Source organism: Rattus norvegicus, chromosome 15 (assembly GCF_036323735.1).
Source record: "Rattus norvegicus strain BN/NHsdMcwi chromosome 15, GRCr8, whole genome shotgun sequence".
NCBI lineage: Eukaryota > Metazoa > Chordata > Mammalia > Rodentia > Muridae > Rattus > Rattus norvegicus.
The window spans coordinates 51,088,616-51,112,467 of NC_086033.1; the positions used below are offsets into that span (position 1 = coordinate 51,088,616).

The following is a 23,852-nucleotide window of genomic DNA, read 5'->3' on the forward strand; positions in this document are numbered from 1 at the left end:
TGCTCAAAGGCGCGTGCTTAGTTAGCTTTCTTACACAGCCCAGCACTACCTGCCTAGGGAATGCCACCCATGATGGGCTGTGTTCTCCTAAACCAACTAACAGTCCAGACAATAACCCACCAGCGATTATGAGTCTGTAGTATACTATCCACAGCAAAAAGTTCCCTTTCAGGATAGATCACAGCCAACAGCAACAGTGTGATCAACAACAGTCAGTCCCCCCAGCCCCCATGCCCCCAAGGGTCTATGACCTCCCCAGTCTCAGATTTTGTCCTGACTTACACTAGCAGATGTGAACACCCTCCTGTGGAGTCTCCAATCCAGTGGGAAAGCTGCTGATTTTAGCTGTTATAATCATGCCACTACTGTACAAGCTGGCATAGCTTGCCTGGCATCTCAGCACTGTGACACACAAGATCCACAGCTGAGCAGGACTATTACAGATCGCTCTCCCAAGCAGCCCACAGAGCACTTGCATGGGACACCATGAAAGCCAACTCAACCCTACCTTTCTTTTCTTATGTCCTGTAACCAAAGAAGGCGGGCATCTGCATCCATAGGGTCTTCTGTCAAGTTCTTGGATGCAACCAACAGCAGCAAACCTTTATGCTTTGTGGTGCATCAGGGGCCTCCCTGGCCAAGTATAGAAGTAACCTACTTCTGGTACTTGGGATTTTTATCTAACAGCATTATAACCACTCAAGTCCCTGTTCTGGTTTGAGTGGGGAAACCTCCTCTACTTAAGTTCCTTGGTTGTCTTTACATTATTACTTAGTTAATTGTGGGTTTGAATGTTTGCGTGTGGTATGCACATGTGGGTGCCAGTGGAGGCCAGAGGAATCCTCTGGAGCTGGAATTACAGGTGATTGTGAGCTGTGGGAGGGAGGGGGCTGAGAACCGAACTCTGGTCTTCCAAGAGAGCTGTGAGCATTCTTTCCTGATCAGGCCCCCTTGCTGATGTTTTAATAACCCATTCTTCCTACCCCCCCCCCATTAATCCAGTACTAGCTTGATTATATGCTGGGTGGAAGAGTCACTGCACTTGGCTGCCTTCCTCCCGGTTCTGCACATGAGGGTTTGTGAAATGATTATCCGAGTCATTGTCAATTTCCTGTGGGACTCCGTACTTAACACTCAGTTGGGTGAGACCCTTGATGATGGCTTGACCTATTGCTCACTTGTATAGAAATGCCTGTAACAGGTGAGGGCACGTTTGCTTCCCTCACTAATAGGCATAGCCCCCACAGAGTCCGTTTGCCAGGCTCTTATGGGGCAACTTGAGTTATGTAAGTGTCACTTTCAGAGCTGTGGTCCCTACTGGAGTAATGGGGCACATGACTAGCCCATCATATAAGGATCTTAACTGGCTCAAACATCTCAACATTTTTTGTCCCAATCCCACACAGAACCCAACTTTATCAAGTTAGACCGAGGATAGGCAACTTGGGCAAGGTGGGACACAGAAATCAATCAACATCCCAGGGGTCTAATTATACCTGAGGCTCCTTTACAGATACAGTCTGTTGTAGAGTCTTCAAGTAGCTTGGGCAGGTATTGTATGTGGCTCACCATGGTAGCTTGCTCTTGAGAACTTTCCAACTGTCCCTGGGCCTTGCACCTTGTGTGGACATTCCCATTCTCATTCCTTTAGGTGAACTTGTATATCTTTTAGATGATTCCCCCCCCCATCCAAAATAAGGCCTATTTTATTTTCTTAAAAACGAACATTCAAGCATCTGCTTCTTCAGCAACAGGGAACCAAGCTGAGAATGAGACCGACAGAGGGAAGGGGACCCAGCATCAGCACAGCTAACTCTGTTAAACACTCAGAGGTTAACATATATATGTCATCTATGTAATGAAACCATTTTACAGAGGTCAGGAAGAATAGCAAGGTCCTGGGCCATCATTCTCTGATGAACTGTGAGAATGTGAAGATTGCCTTAGGATAGCACTCTAGAGGTGCATTCCAAGTGAATATGAACTGGCCTCGAGATCCAGTAGCTAAGGGAATAAGAAAGTGCATTATCAAGGTCTAATTTCTAATACAGCAGGAAAACAGTCCAGCACTTGTATTTGTCATTGGGCTTCCTCGTCCTGGTGCATCTTCAAGGGGGCTCAGTGCATTTCCACACACCAATGAGCTTGGTTAGATCAGCTCAAACCATTTGGTTTAGCTCTAGTCTTCCTGATTGTACCCAACCTGGGGTCTTATAGACTATTGGCCTGAATTGCAGGTGGAGTCACTCCACCACATAGAAAAGGGCAGCCCCTGCCTACTGCGATGCTCTGCTGTCAGTGGGACAGCCTCAGTTGATGTCTCAACACTCACTGCGGGGGTGCTGCATCTACTCCTTCCCAAGTATTGTGTGTGTCATGTCCTCCCAGGAAAGGAGGGTTCGTATCTCACACGAACCCCAGTGATAAGGCGAGGCCCTGTCACTGAAGACATGGAGGACTCAAGCTGGCATTGACCTGTAGGCATAATGTTTCTGTGCACCATGTAAAGGTTTCTCTGCCCTTATATGTTGTTTCAATCATCGTTGTAGTGCTTATGTCTAGAATCTCCTGTCTCAAGTTTGTATAAACAATTCTTACCATTTATTCTTTGCCCTGTCAATAAATGCTGATCGCCAATGGCTAGGCAAAGGGGAAAATAGGGTGAAATTTTCACCAGTGAGGAGAGGGAAAGAGAGAGAGAGAGAGAGAGAGAGAGAGAGAGAGAGAGAGAGAGAGAGATTGGAAGGAGAGCCAAGAGGTTCTGAGAAGATACCATGGGAAGAAACATCAGAGAGAGCTAGGAAAATATTAAACTGTAAGTATCATGGGGCTGGGGCTGGGAGGCAGCCAGATTAGCACAGGGAGTTAAGGGAGATCATTTAACTGCCCAAGTATTAAGATGCAGTTTTTCTTTTTCTTTCTTTCTTTTTTTTTTTTTTTTTTTTTCGGAGCTGGGGACCGAACCCAGGGCCTTGCGGTTGCTAGGCAAGCACTCTACCACTGAGCTAAATCCCCAACCCCAAGATGCAGTTTGAAATAAATCTTAGTTTCTCTGTGTGGTTACTTGGGACTATGCTAAGGTAAAGAAATATAGCTGCCATATTAATTCCCTGATAACACTTACATTAAAGTAATTTATTTTACCGTGAAGTTTTCTCCCTGATAGCTTGTACTGGATGCTCTATGCTGGCTGCCTGGTGAGAAATGTCAACAACAGTATTTCCTATCTAGCTGTGAACCCTGAAAGCTACAATGAAAATATCTAGCAAGATATATCTGTGGGTGGGTACTACAGTGGCACAAAGGTTATGGGTATAACCAACTGCTCTCTGATTGGATTTAAGGCCCAGTCCACAGGAGAAAACACATAAACATCTAAATTTATTGCATATACTATAAATATTGCAAAGAAACCATGGCTGGGGTGCTCATAGGCCATGCAGGCGAACCTACTACTATCATATCAATAGCGAACTGCTCTCTGAATTCATGTCTGTAGATTACTGCAGCTCTTAGACCGCAAAAGAGAAGCTTCTTCGTGCAGTGGATAGTAGTTAACACAGAAACTCACAATTGGTCAAAGTGCAGAGGGTAAGTATCTGAGGAGTGCTCAGGCATAAATGGGGCATCTGTGTCATATCCCCTCCTCATCAAAGCTCAGGGAATATCTAAACAGAGGGAGCAGAAAGATTTTAAGAGTCAGAGATCAGGAAGGGCGAGGCAAAACAGTTTCTTCTGGACACTGCAGCAGCTATGTTTGCCTGCACAAGATCTACATAAGACCAAGCCACTAAACATTCCAGCTCAGAGCAGGGAAGGGTTATCAAGCCTCCAACCCTAGCCGAGGACCTATTAGAGAATTTATACCTTTCTTGGGAGGAAGAGTCAATGTTTGTTAAGGTTTGTTTTAGTTCAACTGTGCTCTAGGGGATGCCCCCCACACCTGTGCATATATGGGCAGCACAAATAGAAACTCATTGAGTTTTTATTTTTATTTTCCAAGAGAAAAGGAAGCTGGGAGGTGGGGAGTGGATCTGGAGAAGTTAGGGAGAAGGGCAGAGTGAAATACATTGTGAGCATGGACTTCTCAACAAATTTAAAAATTTTTTATTTAAAAAAAGAAAAAGTGTGGGGCCTTACTAAGACTCCAAATGTTGACCTCTGGCCTTCACAGCACATGCACTCATGCACTCACACATGCCACGAATGTGCCCGTGCCCACACACAATTTAGATCCTAGGGTGTTGAGAAGATGTGTACCTTCAGGCATTTTCTCCCTGTGATGATGATCCCTTGGCTTTCTGAACTGCGTTGCTCAAAGGACATCATTTACAAGGTTTAGCATTTAAGTAAAGTTGACAAATTAAATCTATATGAGCTGGTTTTCCCCGAGTCCTTATCTTGAAACAATTTTGCTTGTAAACAGAATTTCTAGGTGGTTTTCTGAGGGAGTTTATATAGACACAGACCTCTAAACCAGCTTGATTTATTTTTAACTTCTTGCTTTGAGAAGTCTTTAGGAAGACCAGTATTAGGCTATTTCAGGGTTATCAGTTGTGATAAAGTTTTAAACTCCAGTCAGATTCCAGCGACTGGCTTCTTTTCCCGCCCCTGTCTCAATTTTTCTGTCTTGACTCAGTGCACAGATGTGAAGCTCGAATTGTAAGGCGAGCAGTTTGGGTTTGCTGTTCAGAAACCGTCTACCAGAGAAGGCACACGAAGCCTGAGCGAGATAATGACTTCAACTTTTAGTTTTCAGGTAAAAAAGCTGCATTCAGCGCCCGCCTTAATCTTAGTAAATCATACCCTGAGCGAACTGGAACGCGGGGGCCGGGAGATGGAAGGCGCAGAATCCTCTAGTGGAAAGGAGTGCACAGTCTGGAACGGCGCGGTCTCCCGGGCGGCCAGCTGCAACTCTTGCTGATCCACCCCCACCCCACCCCACCCCACCTCACCCCACCCCCCAATCCTAGGATAAACCGAGGAAGTTCAACAAAGGGTGGAGGCCGGGCTAAACTAGAGGCCGCCTTCGGGGCGAGCTGGGGTCGGGGGTGGGGTTTGCCGCGAGTTTCTCTTTAAAAGCGGGAGGCGAAAGCTTGCCGCAACTGTAGCGCGCGCCTCCCTGCATTTTCCCCTGGCTTCTCCGCGGGCGGGCCCTCGGCGATCGGCGTGGAGAGGGGCCACCGCTGAGATCCCAGTCCCTGCCTGGCCACCACGGAGTCCAGCTACCAAGTAAGAACGCTTACCTCTGTCACCCTCCTCTCCCCTCTTGCGCGCAGCCCGAGGGCTAGCAGGAGCATCCCCAGGCTCCATCCTCCTACCCCTCTCTCCCTCCTCCCTTGGGGCAGCTTGGGCCAGGAATGCAGGAGGACGTGCAGGCTGACAGGTCCCCCTACTCCCAACCCCAAGCCAGCAGCCCCGCCCAGTCCCACTTTGCCTGGGTCCAGGGAGGCGGTCGGTTTATCCCGGGAGCTGAGTCTTCTGGGCAACCAGGGCTCTTCCAGACGGGGCCTTGGGGCGCAAGCTGCGTGCTTTGAAGCGTGCAGAATGGAGAAGGGGCATCGGAAAGTTAGGATGGTAACCAAGGGTTCTGGCTTTTGAGAGATGGAGCTTATGGCGGGGAGGAGGCAAGGAAGACATTTAAGTATGGCTGTGACTGTGACTTTGGGCATCGTGGAGTCGAGTGCCAGGCAGCTGTGGAGCGAATAGCTTGCAACTGGATTTTTCTACCCAGCTTGCTGGAAAGGCTCTACCGAGAGCCAGAGCTCAGCGAACAGAGTAGGAGAAAGGTCCTGGCGCCAAGTATTCATTCCCAAGTCTTCTGGGAATCTCTTACCGCCGTTATCCAGGAGAGACTGAACTGTAGGAAAGAACCCGCACTAGCGAACCCCTGGGTGGTGTGTAGAGTCCGGTGTGTTTAGTCTCGAGGTCTTTAATATTAACTGCAAACACGCAGGCCTTTTGGTCCCCGTGTCCTTATTTTTCTCTGTTTCCTATTGGTGTCATCTCCCCCCACTCGCCCCAGTCCCCAACTTTTGAAGTCACAGAATGTAGTGGTTTGCTGAAAGTGTCTCTATTCACCCCACCCCGAAATGATGGGAAGAAACAGACATTACTTTCTCTCCATCACTCCCTGGACCACTGCGACAAAGATTACTGAAGAGTTTCCAACCAATTAACCACCAAACAAACAGTATCTCAACAAAACAGAATGCAGAGTGCCCCTGCGTGGACCAGGAGACTGAGTAACCTACCCATTGCGGCTAGGGAACTCCCAGTTCAGATGGGAGGTACGTGACATCAGAAATACGCCCAAATTAGTTTTATCCCCCAAACCCTTGGGCTAAAATCAGCCCAAGGTATACTTTCCCCTTTTACATTGAAGGGCTGAAGCTCAACAGTCCTGATTTAGTTGGAGCCCTCCCTTAAGTCACCACTGGATGTGAGTGCCTCCAGCCTGCAAAACCCAGTTGTCACCTTGGGAGAATCAGTAATAGGGCGGTGCACAGTGTCTTGTGTACTTAGTTGGCTAGGGGCTGGGTAGAGGGTTGACCAATTTCTGGGTCACTTCACACAGAAAAAGACGTCTGACTCACTGGACTGACCTTATCTTGGAGAAATTATAACGTCCTCCTAGTCTCTGGCTTTTCCTAATCCTACTCTCTTCTCCTTGGGATAGCTGTGAAGCCAACGGGTTCCTGATGGTTTATAGGCTGTCCCTAAGGACACTGGGTCTCATTAGTCTATATTTGCTTTTCCGCTCTGACCTTTGTGTTAAAAAAGCAAAATCAGTTCCACATCAAGTAGTAACACAGGGAATAAAACCCAGTTTTAGGGACAAAGCCCACACTGGATCCTGACATTCTAAAGCTTCCCTAAAGAGTCTTTGAGGACACTTCCACTGCTCTGCTTCCTTTCCAGCTGGGATCCTCTCCTGGGCTCTTTCCTATCCCTCTGACCTTTGGATGACCAGTTGGAAAGTACTTTGTGAGGGAAACAGATTTCCTGGGCTGTGAATGTGACCATCAGAAAGCTGACTAATGTCCTAGAAATTTCTAAATTGTTTGTTTAAGCTGTTTTATGCTGAAGATGTTCAAATATGCTCTTGGGAGCATTCTGAATAATTAATGTTCTTCTCATTAGTCCTAACATTTTGCCCCACTTACATTATGACCTGTTTTTCTTTTCTCAGTGAAGTTTTTTTTTTTTAAGGCAAACCTTGACATCATATGATTTTATCCATATTGATGTTCATAGATCAGCAAAATCCTGGAAAGGTTAGGTAACTGTGATGCTATTGTTACACTCAAGAAAGTGATCTAGGATTTTTTTTTTTTACTATCATCTATTACACAATCTATGTGATATTCTTCTCCCAACTTTCTTCCAAATTGAGTGGATCTCCATCCTGATGCTCTGTATAATGCGCTATGTTCCTGTCACATGACATTGCTGGCTTCCAAGCCACTTCTCTATTTTTTACAAAGTCCCACTAAAGACTGAGATGGGTAGTGTTTAATTCATTTCACACTTGAAATTAAAAAATGCAGATGTTGTCTGGGCAGTGTTGCCAGTTGCTGGGCAAACAGCACCAGACAAACTGACTTCATTCCTGGGATCGAGGTAAATAATCAAAGAATATTAGCTCTGAGTACCCTTCGGCTCCCAGAAGGGGACCCCTTAGCAGGCTGCACTAGAGTTTACTGCTTTCTGGGAGGAGATACTTTGCAATCATTTGGTGATTGGTCCTTTGGAGCTTGAGATATCAGCTACAAGAAGCCTAGGTCTGTTATAGGAAAGCATTCTCAGGGTTGGAAGTAAGGCTACTGCCAGTTCCGTCCTTGAGGTTCTTCTTTGGTAGGATAAAGGAAATGACTACATACACCTGCATTCTAGAGAAAACAAAGGCCACAGAGAAGAGTTTAGGAGAGGACAGTCACCCATCTTTGAGTATCACCTGGCCATTTTGGCTGCTGGCATCTTTCACACTGATGCCCCTAACACCTATGGCAGAAAGAGGAAGAAGATTCTCTGTCTCCCTGCTAAAGTCCCACGTTTTAGACACCTTGCTTTATTTTGCCTTTGTCTAATGAGCATTGGTAGCACCAGAGTGTTTTGCTATTTGGATTTTCATCACTTAAGTTTATTTGCTTCTTAAATGCAGTGTTAAGATACCATTTTACATCTTATTAATGATCATGGGTTAGGATCCCCCTTCCTCCGCAAACTGTGTGTGGGAAAGGACTTCTTGTTTCCGGGACTAGACTATCTGTTGTCTTGTTTGTTTTGCATGGAAAGTGGCAAGGGTGAACAGCTCCTCCATAATACAGTCAGCTAGAGGCTAAGAAATGGGGGAAAGTGAAAGAGAGAGAGAGAGAGAGAGAGAGAGAGAGAGAGAGAGAGAGTGTGTGTGTGTGTCCAACCTCATTCACCAACTTGAGGAGCTCAGAAGAGGTATATGTCAGCCTTAAAGACCTCTCGAAGCTTTAATTCCCTTCTCCCTCAAGTACCAGGCTATGTCCATCCAAGCAGACTCCCTAGGTAAGATTGTGTCTCCAGCTGCAGTTACAGGAGTGTCATTTCTTTCCTAGTAAAGTTTTAGGGAAACTGAGGAAATGCCTCTTCTTCTGCAGAATAGTTCCTTCTGTAGAAAAGCTCTTCGGTCAGTTTGCCTGGTAGTTGTACCCTGGTAGATGCTGAAGACTCAGATGAAATGGCTGGAGCCCACCCTGCCCTGGGACCACAGAGTCTGCCAGAGTAACAGTTGTGTGCTGAAAAGGAAGAAACAGGCAGATACCCACAGAGACTCGGTCACAACTGTACATGTGGCCTTGGATGTCTCAGCCTTTAGCCTTGTTCAAGCTGGGTCAAGGCCGCAGATACTCCTTATCCTAGTTGGCTGGCATGCTCCACCCTCAAATGTGGTATACACTTAGCAGGGAGGAGTACCTGGCCAGGATGTAGCTGATTTCCTAAGCCTTAGTGTCAGAGAAGTCTCTAGCACCAAGACCACCTTTTTAGAATGATTTTCCCCTCCCGCTTTCCCTCCTTTTATTCAATTAAATAGCCTAGGCTGACCTCGAATTCAGCATGTAGCTGGAGATGACCTTGAACTTCTGACCTTCCTGTCTCTATCTTGAAGGACTGGGATAAAATGCATGCACCACTACAATGTCTAGTTTATGTAATGTGGGTACTGAACCCAGGAATAAGAGTTTCTGTTTTGTTATGCTTTGTAGTGCTGAGGACTGAACCCAGGGCCTTGTGGATGCTAGGCAAATGCTCTACCAGTAAGCCACTTCTCCAGCCCCAGCATGACTTTTTGAAAAAGCATCTAATAGTTTTAACACTCTCATCCAAATCAATTGACTATAGATGAGCAAGTATATTCCTAGATTCTCAATTCTGTGCTATTCTTTCTGTCTTTCTTTAAGCCCTACACCATTTTGGTTGTCAGTGTATTAGAAACCATAGTGTCCGTTTGTCTTCTTTGTTCACTTCAGAATAGATTTTGGATTTCTTTCAATTGCATATTTATTTTTAGAGTTGGTAGCTTTGTCAGTGTTCACAAAGAAATCTGCTAAGATCAGGATTGAGTTGGAGATACACAGGTCGACCCAAGGATTAGGTTTTTTTTTTTTTGTTTTTTTTTTTTTTTTTTTTTTTTTTTATTAACTTGAGTATTTCTTATATACATTTCGAGTGTTATTCCCTTTCCCGGTTTCCGGGCAAACATCCCCCTCCCCCCTCCCCTTCCTTATGGGTGTTCCCCTCCCAACCCTCCCCCCATTGCCGCCCTCCCCCCATAGACTAGTTCACTGGGGGTTCAGTCTTAGCAGGACCCAGGGCTTCCCCTTCCACTGGTGCTCTTACTAGGATATTCATTGCTACCTATGGGGTCAGTGTCCAGGGTCAGTCCATGTATAGTCTTTAGGTAGTGGCTTAGTCCCTGGAAGCTCTGGTTGCTTGGCATTGTTGTACTTTTGGGGTCTCGAGCCCCTTCAAGCTCTTCCAGTTCTTTCTCTGATTCCTTCAACAGGGGACCTATTCTCAGTTCAGTGGTTTGCTGCTGGCATTCGCCTCTGTATTTGCTGTATTCTGGCTGTGTCTCTCAGGAGCGATCTACATCCGGCTCCTGTCGGTCTGCACTTCTTTGCTTCATCCATCTTGTCTAATTGGGTGGCTGTATATGTATGGGCCACATGTGGGGCAGGCTCTGAATGGGTGTTCCTTCAGTCTCTGTTTTAATCTTTGCCTCTCCCTTCCCTGCCAAGGGTATTCTTTTTCCTCATTTAAAGAAGGAGTGAAGCATTCACATTTTGATCATCCGTCTTGAGTTTCATTTGTTCTAGGCATCTAGGGTAATTCAAGCATTTGGGCTAATAGCCACTTATCAATGAGTGCATACCATACATGTCTTTCTGTGATTGGGTTAGCTCACTCAGGATGATATTTTCCAGTTCCAACCATTTGCCTACGAATTTCATAAACGCGTTGTTTTTGATAGCTGAGTAATATTCCATTGTGTAGATGTACCACATTTTCTGTATCCATTCCTCTGTTGAAGGGCATCTGGGTTCTTTCCACTTTCTGGCTATTATAAATAAGGCTGCGATGAACATAGTGGAGCACGTGTCTCTTTTATATGTTGAGGCATCTTTTGGGTATATGCCCAAGAGAGGTATAGCTGGATCCTCAGGCAGTTCAATGTCCAATTTTCTGAGGAACCTCCAGACTGATTTCCAGAATGGTTGTACCAGTCTGCAATCCCACCAACAATGGAGGAGTGTTCCTCTTTCTCCACATCCTCGCCAGCATCTGCTGTCACCTGAGTTTTTGATCTTAGCCATTCTCACTGGTGTGAGGTGAAATCTCAGGGTTGTTTTGATTTGCATTTCCCTTATGACTAAAGATGTTGAACATTTCTTTAGGTGTTTCTCAGCCATTCGGCATTCCTCAGCTGTGAATTCTTTGTTTAGCTCTGAACCCCATTTTTTAATAGGGTTATTTGTTTCCCTGCGGTCTAACTTCTTGAGTTCTTTGTATATTTTGGATATAAGGCCTCTATCTGTTGTAGGATTGGTAAAGATCTTTTCCCAATCTGTTGGTTGCCTTTTTGTCCTAACCACAGTGTCCTTTGCCTTACAGAAGCTTTGCAGTTTTATGAGATCCCATTTGTCGATTCTTGATCTTAGAGCATAAGCCATTGGTGTTTTGTTCAGGAAATTTTTTCCAGTGCCTATGTGTTCCAGATGCTTCCCTAGTTTTTCTTCTATTAGTTTGAGCGTGTCTGGTTTGATGTGGAGGTCCTTGATCCACTTGGACTTAAGCTTTGTACAGGGTGATAAGGATGGATCGATCTGCATTCTTCTACATGTTGCCCTCCAGTTGAACCAGCACCATTTGCTGAAAATGCTATCTTTTTTCCATTGGATGGTTTTGGCTCCTTTGTCAAAAATCAAGTGACCATAGGTGTGTGGGTTCATTTCTGGGTCTTCAATTCTATTCCATTGGTCTATCTGTCTGTCTCTGTACCAATACCACGCAGTTTTTATCACTATTGCTCTGTAATACTGCTTGAGTTCAGGGATAGTGATTCCCCCTGAAGTCCTTTTATTGTTGAGGATAGCTTTAGCTACCAAGGATTAGTTTTTAAACAGTGAGCCTTCCAGTTCATGAACATGGGATGCTCGGGGATTTATTGAGAAGATCTTTCATTTCTTTCAACAATGTCTTGTATTTTCAGGGTGTAACATTTGTGCAGCTAGATAGTTAAGACCCGTACTGCTCTTGTAGAAAACAAGAATTTGGTTCCTAACGTCCACATAGGCTGGTTTGAAATTGCCTATGACTACCGCCAGCAGATCTGGCGCTCTCTTCTTGCCCTAACAGGAACTTCACTCATACAGAGACTTATGCAATCAAAAGTAAAAAAAAAAATAAGTAAACATTTTAAAGAAAGTATATAGGAATATCATTATTTTGTACATTGATTTTGTAGTCTATAACCTTGATGAACTCATTTATTGATTCTATTTTTTTTAAAGTTAGTTTCTTAGGAATTAAAAAGCATTACATTCTATGTATGTATGTGTGTGCACACAGAAGCCACGGCACGTCAGTGAACATCAGAGGACAATTTCAGGAATCAGTTCTTTTCCACCAGAGAGGACTCTGCAGATTGACACTAAAGTAATGAAGCTTGTTGCTGGCAAGCCATCTTGCTGACCTGGTTTCCCAGGATTTTCAAAAACGCACACATCTGAGTACATCCTTAGACAGGAGTGTGGTATCCGAGAGGTGGATGATTGGTCTTCTAGGGAGCTGCAAGCCCAGAGGCAGATGAATGTGAAAGCAGGTAGGAACTTGGCCAGAGCTTTGGGCGGCAAGCTGGCGCTAGTTTTTATGACGTTAAAGAGAGTGGGAGGCTTGCTAAAGCTGGCGCTGGTAGCCTCCTTGACATACAGGAAGACTGTTAGAATCCATCTTAGATGGAGAATTGAGGTTAGCACTAATGTTGATTGGCGACAGTAGTAACTGAGAAAGTCTATCCTGTTCAGTACACACAAGAACTGTCAGGCCCCTGGGTATATGCCACCGCCCTGTAGATGCCATTATCTTGAATGAGCACTGGAGACTTGGTACCAGCTGGCTTTGTGCAGTCAAGCCCAGCCAGCTTCGCTGATGTGGCAGTTGGTGCCTGTTGCTAATGCTCTCTGGGCTCTCTCATGGGAGCCAAGGCTGCCACGGGCAGCACAGTCCCAGGTCTGAGGCTTTTAAGCACTTTCAGTACCACACTCCTACTCTGGCATAGCCAGGTGCTTCCAACTGAAGATGTGGCTACGGCCCTGTCTGGGTTTGGCTATCATGTAAAGAGAGCAACGGTTGAAATGATGGACTGTTGGACCAAGTTGTTCCTCTCAGACCCTCACTTGGTCTACAGCTCCTGGAGATGCCCAGTGTGCATGAAGGGCTGAGTCTCCCTTTGATGGTCATGCCTTCTTAGATAAAGTGTCTGGGGAAGATTTCAATTCAGGAATGAGCCTACAGACTCTGAATGACTGTGTACTCCTCTCACTTGGACTCCCACCATCTCCCACGCAGTACACTTAGCTCACTCAACTATCTGAGCCCTCCCATGACTGAGCACTCAGGCTGTAGTCAGTTCCATCCCTGGAGACACCAGGCTTGTAGGGAATGACTGGATTGCATCCCAAGCTTGCATATCATCCTGGCCTCACTTTTCATCTCCTCTCCCTGCTACTTTTTGTGAACTTCCATCTCCTTACAAGAGGCGCTCAAGGTTAGAACAATCTAATTAGTTCCAAGATGCTAGTTTTGTGTGTCTGAAAGTATGTGCACACCCGTGTGCGAGCATGTGTCTGAGGGGTAAAACCTGCCTCCCATGTGGCATGTTAATAGTGGTTGAGAGGAAACCATACGAGCAACAAGGTCTCCATGACCACATGTATGATCTTGAGACCCCAAGTAAAAACTTGGGCATGGTGATATGCTATAGAGAAGAGACTGGTGGGTGTCTGAGGTTTATTGGCTGGCCAGCTTAGGTTACTTGAACAGCTTCAGACCAGTGAGAAACCCTATCTCAACAAACAATGAGTGGAGCCTTGAGAAACAACACCCAAGGTTGATGTCTGTCCTGACCATGCATGTGTACATGTATATGCATGTGCAAAACTCTCATGCATGCATGCAACCCCTGCATATGCACACAGATACAAAATTAATTTTAAAAATATAATGCAAACGGAGTGGTACCCTCCTGGATTTTGTCCAGATTGTTGCCAGTGTGAGATTATATTAGTCATCACCCTTTGAGCCTTGGCTGTGAACCCGGCACTCCTCTGCATACTTTGGACTTTTTCTATCACCCTCAAGGACCCTATAACGATTCTCTAATTGCAGAATCTGAGCCTACTCTTGGGTGCTGACATCCTGTTCTTTTTAATTAACTAATTTTAAAATTAAATTTAATTGATTTTATTTAATTAATTTTATATCTTGACCACAGTTTCCTCTCCTATCCTCCCAGCCCCTCCCTCCCATTCCTCCCGCCCATCCACTCCTCATGCATTTCTCTTCAGCCTTTCTTTTCGTGTCAGCCAAGACATGTCAAGCTGCAGTAAAGTCTAGGCACCTTCTTTCCTTTTAAGAAGGCTAGACAAGGCAACCCAGTAGCTGGAAAGGGTCCCAAAGATAGGCAACAGAGTCAGAGACTGGCCCTGCTCCCACTGTTGGGAGTCCCTCAAGAAGAGCAAGCTACACAACTGTAACATATGTTCGGAGAGCCTACCCCAGGCTTCCTGGTGGGTGGCTCAGTCTCTGAGTCCCTATGGGCCCAGGTTAGTTGAGCCTGTGGGTTTTCTTGTCATCTGACATCCTGCTATTATGTAACCAAGCTATGAGGTCCCCTTTTGGTAGGGGTTATGTAGGTTGGATATTCGAACCCAGTGGGCATCCTGGCCTTGTGAGTTTCTATGTGTGGTCTTTGAATTGGATTGTGAGTTTTCCAGTGTCTTCACCATGGGGAACATGCTGGAGAGATGATATGTCACTTTGTTACTGTGTGTTATACACATATACACCCATGTATGTTGTGCATGTATGTGGATAGGGTCACCCACGCAAGTGCATGTGAAAGCCAGAGGCTGATGTTGCAATGTCTTTCTCAACTGCTTCTATATCTTATGTTTTGGGATAGGATATCTTATGGATCCTATATTCACAGTGTCAGATAGATTGACTAACCACAGAACCCTCTGCTCACTTTACCCTGTGAGCTGTCTCCCTGGCCTCTGGTTGGTTTTTACCTTTCCATCAGATCTAAGCGGTTCCCGTAAGCACATTTGAAAGTGTCTGAAATTGTTTCAACCTCCCCAGGAAACAGCCTGGTCAAAGTAAGATTCCACCCCACCCCAGAGGTGACTGTGGGGAACCCCAATTGGTCACAACAAATCATGCTAACAAAGCTCTCATTTTGAAGGCTGAAAACTATTCAGCTTTCCATGGCCACCTTCTTACCACCTCACTGTGCCTCTGTAACCAGAAATAGAGACGACTGTGGTGGAATTCAGGGCTAGGGGCAAAATGAATCAGGCCTGGACCAGTCTGGTGTCTAAAAGTCTCCATTTGTGTCTGAGGCGTTCACAAGGGCTTCCCTCATGCTCTGGCTATACCTCTTCTGCTCAACACAGCCTCGGTCCACAAAGTGTAGCCAGACATAGCCCCAGACCACCACTCCAGAAAGAGCCAAGAATCACTCATCTCTCCTATTCGTCTCTGCAGGAATCCCAGTCCAGTGGAGGAGACAGCTCTCCCCTAAGCCCCTTATTCAAAGTCTACATCTCTAGAGATGTCAAATAGAATATTTTTACTGGTGACAGATATCTGCTGAGTTCTAGTCCTTTCATTTGAATGAGAGCAACAAGGGTCACACTGCCCTTCTGTGGTGAGGTTATGTCGACCATGTTTTGTATTGGGGCAACAGGATAAGGATGGGTGCTCCAGGGCTAGAGAGATGACTCAGTGGTTAAAAGCACTGACTGCTCTTCCAGAGGTCCTGAGTTCAATTCCCAGCAACCACATGGTGGCTCACAACCATCAGTAATGAGATCCGATGCCTTCTTCTGGTGTGTTTGAAGACAGTGACAGTGCACTCATATACATGAAATAAATCTTTAAAAAAAAAAGAATGGGTGCTCTAAAACCCAGACATTGGGATACAGGATGAAGAGATGGCTCAGTGGTTAAGAGCACTTGCTCTTCCTGAGGCCCTGGATTCAATTTCCAGCCCTCACCCTCATAGCACCTCACAACTGTCTGTAACTCCAATTCCAGGGAATCCAGTGTCCTCTTTTGAACTCTATGGTACCAAGACATACACATGGTGCACAGACATACATGTAGGAAAAATACCTACACATATAAAATTTAAAAAAATGAAAAATCTTAAAAACAAACGAACTTTAATACAAATATATTGGGGGGAATGAATAGTCTGACCAGTGACTTGGGAGGCCAGAAGCCAAGTCACATACAGTAGCATACAGTCATACACATAGAATCACACACAGTCCCCATAGAATCACACGCAGTCACATATAGTGGGTGCCTACAGAAATCTCTTTTAGGAAGAGACTAAGCCTGGTTGGGGGAACAGCTAGATATGAGGGCCAGACAAAGATCAGGTACCACAAGAACATTGTAAAAATCCAAAAAGTACAAGGCTCCAGATACAGTGTATGGTTTGCATGTGATGTGTTTCCCCTCGTCTGTGTGATGTGTGAATATTGCTATTGCCAAAACCAGTAGTTGCTGCTTCCTAGGCATTGAGGGAGAAGTGAACTCTGGGAAGGGAGCTATGGCTCAGCGTGGCCATTGTCAAGGGGAATGGGATTTGTCATATGCCAAAATCAGGGGCAGGAGACAGTGTCTAACAGATGCAGTCCCATGACTCTCCACACAGCTCATACAAGAGTACTAGTTCATATTTGTACATATTTCCTTGTTTTATAATAAAGTTTAATGAAACATACAGATTATGGAAGATAGTTTCAAGTTGCTCAGATGATAGTTTTTCTGTTTTACCGTGTTCTGTAATTGACAGATTTAAGGTGCTTATTTCCTGGTGGGCCTCATTATTCCAGTTAGTAATAAAATACAGGAACAGACACAGAGGTCATTTGTGAGGAACCATTATGAGTTTACAGAGGGTCAACTGGGGAGATATCTGTGGTTAAAAATCATAAAATTACTTCTTTGTAAATTAGCCCCTTTTCAAATGTGTAGTGACTTTGTTTTTTCTTCTGATGAGTTTTGTGTCTACTTTGTCAGACTTATTTTCTGGATTTCTGGTCATTTAGTTGTTTCCATCCCTTGACACTTTATGGAGCCACTTTACCAATGGGGTGTATTTCTTGAAACCTGGAAAAAGTTGTATCTGGCCCACCTGGTCACAGGCAAAGTGAAACTGTGCCACGCTGCTTTCTAATTTTAAGTTAGCTACCAGGTCACAGTATATGAAGAAAAAACATGGTGGAAGAGTAGCCTTGGAGAGTATGACAGGAACAAGAAATCCTGTTTGGAGGGAGCCCATGATAGAGTCCTCTAGACACATCATCAAAAGGAAGGCATTAAGAAAGCCATCCCATAGATGCTCAGATGATGTCCATCCCAACAGATGAACGGCTCTTATCCTAGAAATAATACAAAAAAAAAAGACAAAAAATGATACCAGTAAAATTCATAACTTTTAAGCAACTGATTCCAGAGATATCAAAGAAGATAAAATGTGGAGCAGAGGATTGAAATATGCTCGGTGTGTTGAAAGACAACACACACATGCAGGCCTGTAACCTAAGAAGACACTGTGGGATCAGAACAAGACATGTGACCATATGCATGGTTGAGACAGAGAAGTTAAAGAGAGACTTCAACAGAAAGTTCAGGGATGAGGAGCTCAAAAATAAGAAAAATCAGGTGGTGACTTCAGTAACACACTAGATCAGATTGAAAAATATTGCAGAGCTTGAAAATAAGACTTTTAAAAAAGTTAATAACAGGAAGAAAGGAAGGAAGGAAAGGGAAGGGAAGGGAAAGGAAAGTAAAGGAAAAGGAAAAGGAAAGAAAGAGTGAGGAGATCATGGGAGAGCTCAAAAGAGTGTCTTTCAAAAATCAAATATTGGGTTTGTTGGAAGATCTACAGGCTGAGGGCATAGAAAATCTATTTAATAAAACAATGGCAGACAAATTCCCAAATATAGGTGAGAACATAAGCATCTAAGTACAGGAAACATTTAAAACACCAAATAGACATGACCATAAAAGTATTTTGTTGACGTATTATAGTTAAGTTACCAAAAGTACTGAACAAAGAAAAAAATTTTACAATATATACAACGGAAGTGCTGAGTAACATATAAAGACAAACTTATTAGATTAATATTTTCTCAGAAGCAACTCTGAGTACCAAGAGGTCATGGAATGATCTATTTCAGGCACTGAAAGAAAATAACTACCAAGACTATTATACCCAGCAAAACTGTCCTTAACAGCAAAAGAAGAACCTTTCATGACAAGGATAAATTAAGGGCACTCATGACTAGTAGATCACAATTACAGAAGAAGGTAGAAAGAATCCCATACTAAGAGAAGAAAACTGCTAAACACCCTTATTAGGAAATATGAATAAATTCCACTAGAAAAACAGATGTACCAGTAAGAAGTAAGAAAGACTCAAGTATTACCAAAACAACAAGTTACAAGTTCAGTGAGATACCCTGTCTCAAAATATAAAGTAGAAGCAATAGAAAATGATACTGGAAATTGAACTCTGGTTTCACATGTATGGGTAAGTATACAAGCTCACACACACACACGCACACACACACACTCACACCCATAGATTCACACATATACACACATACACACACACACACACACACACACACACAACTACACTAAGTAGTTTCTGCAGTAACTAATAACAGTAACTAGCAACAGAGGATAGCCACATGTAAGAGACTAAACCTAGATCCTTAGCTTACCCTGCAACCCCCTCCCAAATCAAAGTAGATACTTTTACTATTAGAGTAAAACACAAAGAGATGCTTCAGGAATAGGACTCCAACAAAGTACTAGGCAAGAAACAGGCAGGACATGATAACTGGAATTACATCATTTTAAAAGTACTGTATAGCAAGCCAACAGCAGTGAGAAGAGGCATGTGGACTTCTATCCATCTCAATTGATATCCAAAGAGAACTCAGAAGAGTTTAAACAAGTAGTCCACAGAAAGTGAAAATTGGAATAGATGCTATCAAATAGGAAATATAAGTGGTCAAAGACTTCTCAAGGGGTGGGGGAGCTCATGTCTTCATTCACTAAGCACATACAAATGAAAACTGCAATGAGATTCTAGCTCACCTGAGGGAGGATGGATTTTGTTAATGTTAATGATGATTTGGATAAAAGGGAGCCCTCATACACTATCCTAGTAAGCAGTAATTGTCAACCTGATATGACCTAGAGTCATCTGAGAGAAGAGCTTCAAATGAGGAATTGTCCAGATCAAACCGATCCATTGACATGTCTAGTTGAGGTGGTGTGTGGGGTTGTCTTGATTGTTAATGGTTGTGAGAGGGTCCAGCCCACTGTGGGCGGCCCCATTCCTTGGGACAAGTGATCCCAGGCTGTATAAGAAAGTGATTTCTACTTTAAGTTCCTGCTCAGGTTCTTGCCGTGATTTCTTTGTCATGATTTCAAGGACAGACTGTAACCTATAAGCTGAAGCAAACCCTTTCCTCTCATAAGATGCTTGTGGTTAGAGTGTTGACTTTGTCATTCATATTGCTGATTTTCTCCTGTTTCCAACTTTTCCCTCAAAGGCTTCAGTTAAATTCATCTGCTTGTTTGTATCCTCTTCCATATCATTGATCATTCTTACCAGAAAACTTTTCAAATCTTGGCCTGGCATTTTACCTATTTCAGTGTCTTTGAGTTAGGAAGTTGAGTTAGGTTCCTTAAGAGGAGCTATGTTGTCCTCATTTCCATGTGGTGGATCTCTTTGAGTTTCTTTTTTCCCGTGAGATAGGGCAGAATCTTCTTTTGGGGCAGCCTAATGTTGAGGGCTTACTCTATGGCACCAAACACTTTTGGAAGGCGCTTCATTTCTCTTCACACTGCTGGGGAACTATGGAGATAGAGCACATGTCGCTGTTTTACTCCTGCTCTTTTCCAGAATTCCTACTCTCACTTTTTTCATGGTTGTCTAAAGATCTTTCTGTATTTCTCTCTTGGGAACAAAGACCATTTTCCTTAATCACAACTCTCTTCCTCTATTGACTCTTATAGCCTCTTGTGTACCATCTCACCCAGAGTCCCCCTCATGACAGATTTTTAAATCTGACTATCTGTACATTGTCAATCCTAGAATCAAATCAGGGACTCTAGAATATGCTGGAAAGTTTCTGGAGTGACAGCTAAAGATATGATGCTGATGTTGGGACAATTGAAATATCAGTGTTCATAGACATCCGAGATTGAAGATCTAAAGTCCCTTCTTACTCTCTGATTTCATCCTTCCTTCAACTCTGAAAAAGCAGCAAGCCTTGGCTGATGTTGCCCCACCTCAAAGTCTTACTGGAGATGTCCTGTAGTTCTTTGTCCCTTAGCACAGTTTAACACCTACTTAGTTTATAAAGCATAGGCAGTTGAGCTTCTATAATATAGTATAGTGTATAAATGAGAATTTCTGGTTCTTAAACAATGGTTTATAAAAGCTGGATCTAGAAGGACTTGCTGAGGTTCATCCCCCAGGCCCAATTCATACTTGGAGAAATCAAAGTTCAAAGTTAAGGGCAGCCCTGACATTCATAACTGAGCATCAGCCCACACTATCATAGGCTCTAGAGCAGCTTGACTGGAATCAGGAGCACAGCAGCAGCCTGATCCAAGATACATCAGCTATTCAGATTTGACCTCCATTGTGGGCCAGAGATTCAAGAAGCTTTTCCTTGACTCTTTTTACAAAATATCTTATGAAACAGGTGTGTCTCATTTTCATGTAAAGATTGTTTTAAGGAATGTATCCTTTCAAGTCTACAGTATTATTAAGTCTACAAAACCCAAGTACACCTGGGATTCCCAAGCTCAAGAGCAGTAGACATAAGAGTTTGAACCAGTTGCTGTCAGAATGAAGCAGTAATCTGTCCTGTTGTGTATGGAGGTTGAGTGTGGGGACAGCCACAAGTGGCCACCGACTGGTGAGTCACATACAAGGTCTTGGGGAGCCAATGCTTCTGATGAAGTCCAGGGACCTGAGTCACAGTGTGTGAGTGAATTCTTTCTACATACCCCTTAAAGGGCCCTTGGAGCCCAGCACCTCTTGTCAGGAGGGTTTAGAAGACATTGTATTCTCAAGTGGATTGAATGAGTGAAAGAGTACTCTCAATTGCTTAATTTCAAACTGTGAAAAAATACAAGGGACAAAATTTATCATTTTCTGATAAGCACCACTGGTGAGCAACCCCCTTCTAGCAGTTGATGTCTTGTATTCTGCCAGTCAGATGCTTTAGCCCTTAGTCATGTTTCTTGAAGCATTCTGGTGCTGACCTTTTCCTGGGCTCCACCATATGAGTACTGAAGACCATCTCCTGCAAAGTTCTCAGGTGATATTCAGTAGGACATTCTTCAAGTAAGGTCTTATGGAACAGACCCCCACGGCCAGCCCAACCTCAGTATGTGTGAACTGAGCTTCAAAATCTCTACAGTCATCCCCTGTGTCCAACTGACTCAGTTGGCAGAACCCTCTGCTCACAGACCAAGGATTCCAGAATTTCCATGATGTCTGTGATGCAACTTCCCTGCTGTGCAGTGTTCTGAGAATGTGGATTTGAAGAAACTCCTCAGAGGTTTTCAAAGGGATGCTGAGGATACAGCTTCTTATAATCTGATCACTCTCTCAATAGTGAGATGGGGCTTCATCCACAGGCTTTTGACACACACACCCCTTCCTCCTCTCCTCTCCTCTCCTCTCCTCTCTTCTCCTCTCCTCATCTCTTTCCTCTTCCTTCTCCTCTTGTTCCTCTCCCTCCTCCCCCTCCTCTGTGTGGTATATGTGGTGGTTCACGCCACCATGCACATGTATGCTGAGGCCAAGGGGAAGACATTGTGTATCTCCCCTTTATTGCTTTTTTGTTTGAGACAGAGTCTCTAGCTGAACTTGAAACCCTCTGTCTAGACTGGTTGTCCAGCAAGTACCCAGGAACCACCTGTTTCTATACCTGGTATTTGGGTTAGAGACATACATGGACATGCCCAACTTTTATGTGGCTGATAAGGATTTGAACTCAAGTTCTCTTGCTTTCACAGCAAATATTTTTAAGCCACAGAACTATCTCCCTTAGCCCTTTTTTCTTTTTGTTATTTATTTTATTTTTTATTTGTATGTTTGTCTGTCTTTCTCTGGTTCTTTCTGTGCTTATGTGCATGTGCGCCTATGTGCCTTTGGAAGCCAGAAGATGGTGTGAAGTCCCTTGGAGCTGGAGTTACATATGGTTATGAGCCACCTGACGTGGGTGCTAGGAATTGAACTTGGTTCTTCTGCAAGAGCTCTTAATTACTTTGTCGTCTCTCCATCTTTCCCTGACTTCTGGCAGGACCTACCTTTATCCTTCTGGATGTTTCCATGTGTCTGGAGAAGCAGATGGGGAATCTACCATGTTCATTGTGTTCAGCAGTCAGAAAAGGAGAGAAGTAATCACTACTGTTTGGAGAAAAGCGAAGCCTAGAGTTATGGGGTCAGCACAGCCACAGTGCTTTGGGTGTCTGGTCTTCTGATGCCTGGAACTTTTCCCTCTTGTGGGTTAGTTGCATGGCAGCTTAGAGATGAATCATACAAAGATCAAGAAAAGAGGAAGAAAAACGGCACAGAGACATATCACCAAAGAAAGAGCCTGGGTAGCCACAGCAATTCTAATTAAAGCAAAGTATTATGTTTGTATATCAGTGTAAGGAAACCTCTGTACTGCTGAGGTACGGAGGGAACTGAACTGCAGTAGGAACTGACCATGGTTCTTCCAGGCAGTTAGCATAGTTTGCAGAAGTGTTGACTATACTTTCTTGCCTAGCTAGTGTACTTTTAGGAATGCATTCCAAGGCTATACAGCATTTTAGCAATAAGAATTTTCATCTCAACAATGGATACAGTGGCAAAGAGATTTAAAAGCAGGATTACAGTCTACCTGCATGACTGAATAATCTGTAAATGTAATTTGGGGGTCACTATATCAAAAATACCAGACAACAACTTCAGAGGGAGACATTGGTGTTGGTTCATGGTTTTAGAGGGGCAGCTCAGCGTGATGAGGGGTAGGACATGGCAGCCAGGAGTAGCATCTTCCCTGTGTCACTTCCTGTACTTCATCCAGGGGACAGCCTAGCCTGCTGTCACTCACTCTTCTCCCCAACTTAAGATCATCCTTTATTGACACTCCTGTATACACATACACGTGCAGACATGTTCTTTACTAACTTCTTAGGTATCTCACAATCCAGTCCAGTCCACCATCAAGATTAATCATCACAATAATAAATACTAGCTATATAAGAGGAATTAGACATATTGTCTGTAATGTACTATTCAATTAAAACTCAGAGGGGTGTGTGTGTGTGTGTGTGTGTGTGTGTGTGTGTGTGTGTGTGTGTGTGTGTGTGTGTGTTTTGAAACAGGGTCTCTCTATGTAGCCCTGGATGTCATACCCCAGCCTTAAAAAGCAGTTTTCAAGCTTTTGGGGTGTGGTGGTGCACGCCTTTAATTCCAGCACTTGGGAGGCAGAGGCAAGTGGATCTCTGAGAGATTACTTACGGTCAGCCTGGTCTTTATAGAAAGTTTTAGAACAACCAATCAGGCTACATAATGAGACCTTGTGAGAGAGAGAGAGTGACAAAGAGAGATCAGTTTCCAAGGCAATGTGTAGAAAAGGAAGCAGTAATTTGCATATGCTAGGCAAGCCCTCTTCCATTGGGCTACATCCCCAATCTTTCTTGTTTTTTGTTTGTTTGTTTTTGTTTTTGCTTGATAGCATTACACTATGTATCTCAGGTTGGCCTTGAACTTGCTTATGTAGTCCAAGGTTTTTCAAACCTTCAGTGTTCCTGCTCCTTGCTCTGGAATATAGAAGCTATAGGCATGCTCCATGATTCAGATCTTTCAAAGGCAATAGACACAGAGGGAAGGTGGAAAGGTGAGCCCTGCAGATTTGATGGGGATTGGCACGTTTGCTTTCTCCCTCTTACAAGTTTGCATTTTCTCAGACTTTTATCAATATGCTTTA

The 23,852-nt window shown here is 44.1% G+C and overlaps 1 protein-coding gene across 10 annotated transcripts in view; it reads left to right on the plus strand.

Moving 5' to 3' along the window:
* Positions 1-2,931: 2,931 nt before the first annotated feature.
* The window catches only part of Loxl2 (lysyl oxidase-like 2), a 91,297-nt gene continuing 70,376 nt past the window's right edge, over positions 2,932-23,852 (plus strand). For 2 of the 10 annotated variants that reach the window (XM_039093148.2, XM_039093149.2), the window contains exon 1: positions 4,664-4,759. In XM_039093148.2, the coding sequence (XP_038949076.1) occupies positions 4,736-4,759 (24 nt within the window). In that variant the 5' untranslated portion in view covers positions 4,664-4,735. Of the gene's footprint in view, positions 4,760-4,948; positions 5,233-23,852 lie in introns of those variants that run through there. The other 8 variants (XM_039093154.2, XM_039093150.2, XM_039093155.2 and 5 more) reach the window with 7 other exon arrangements.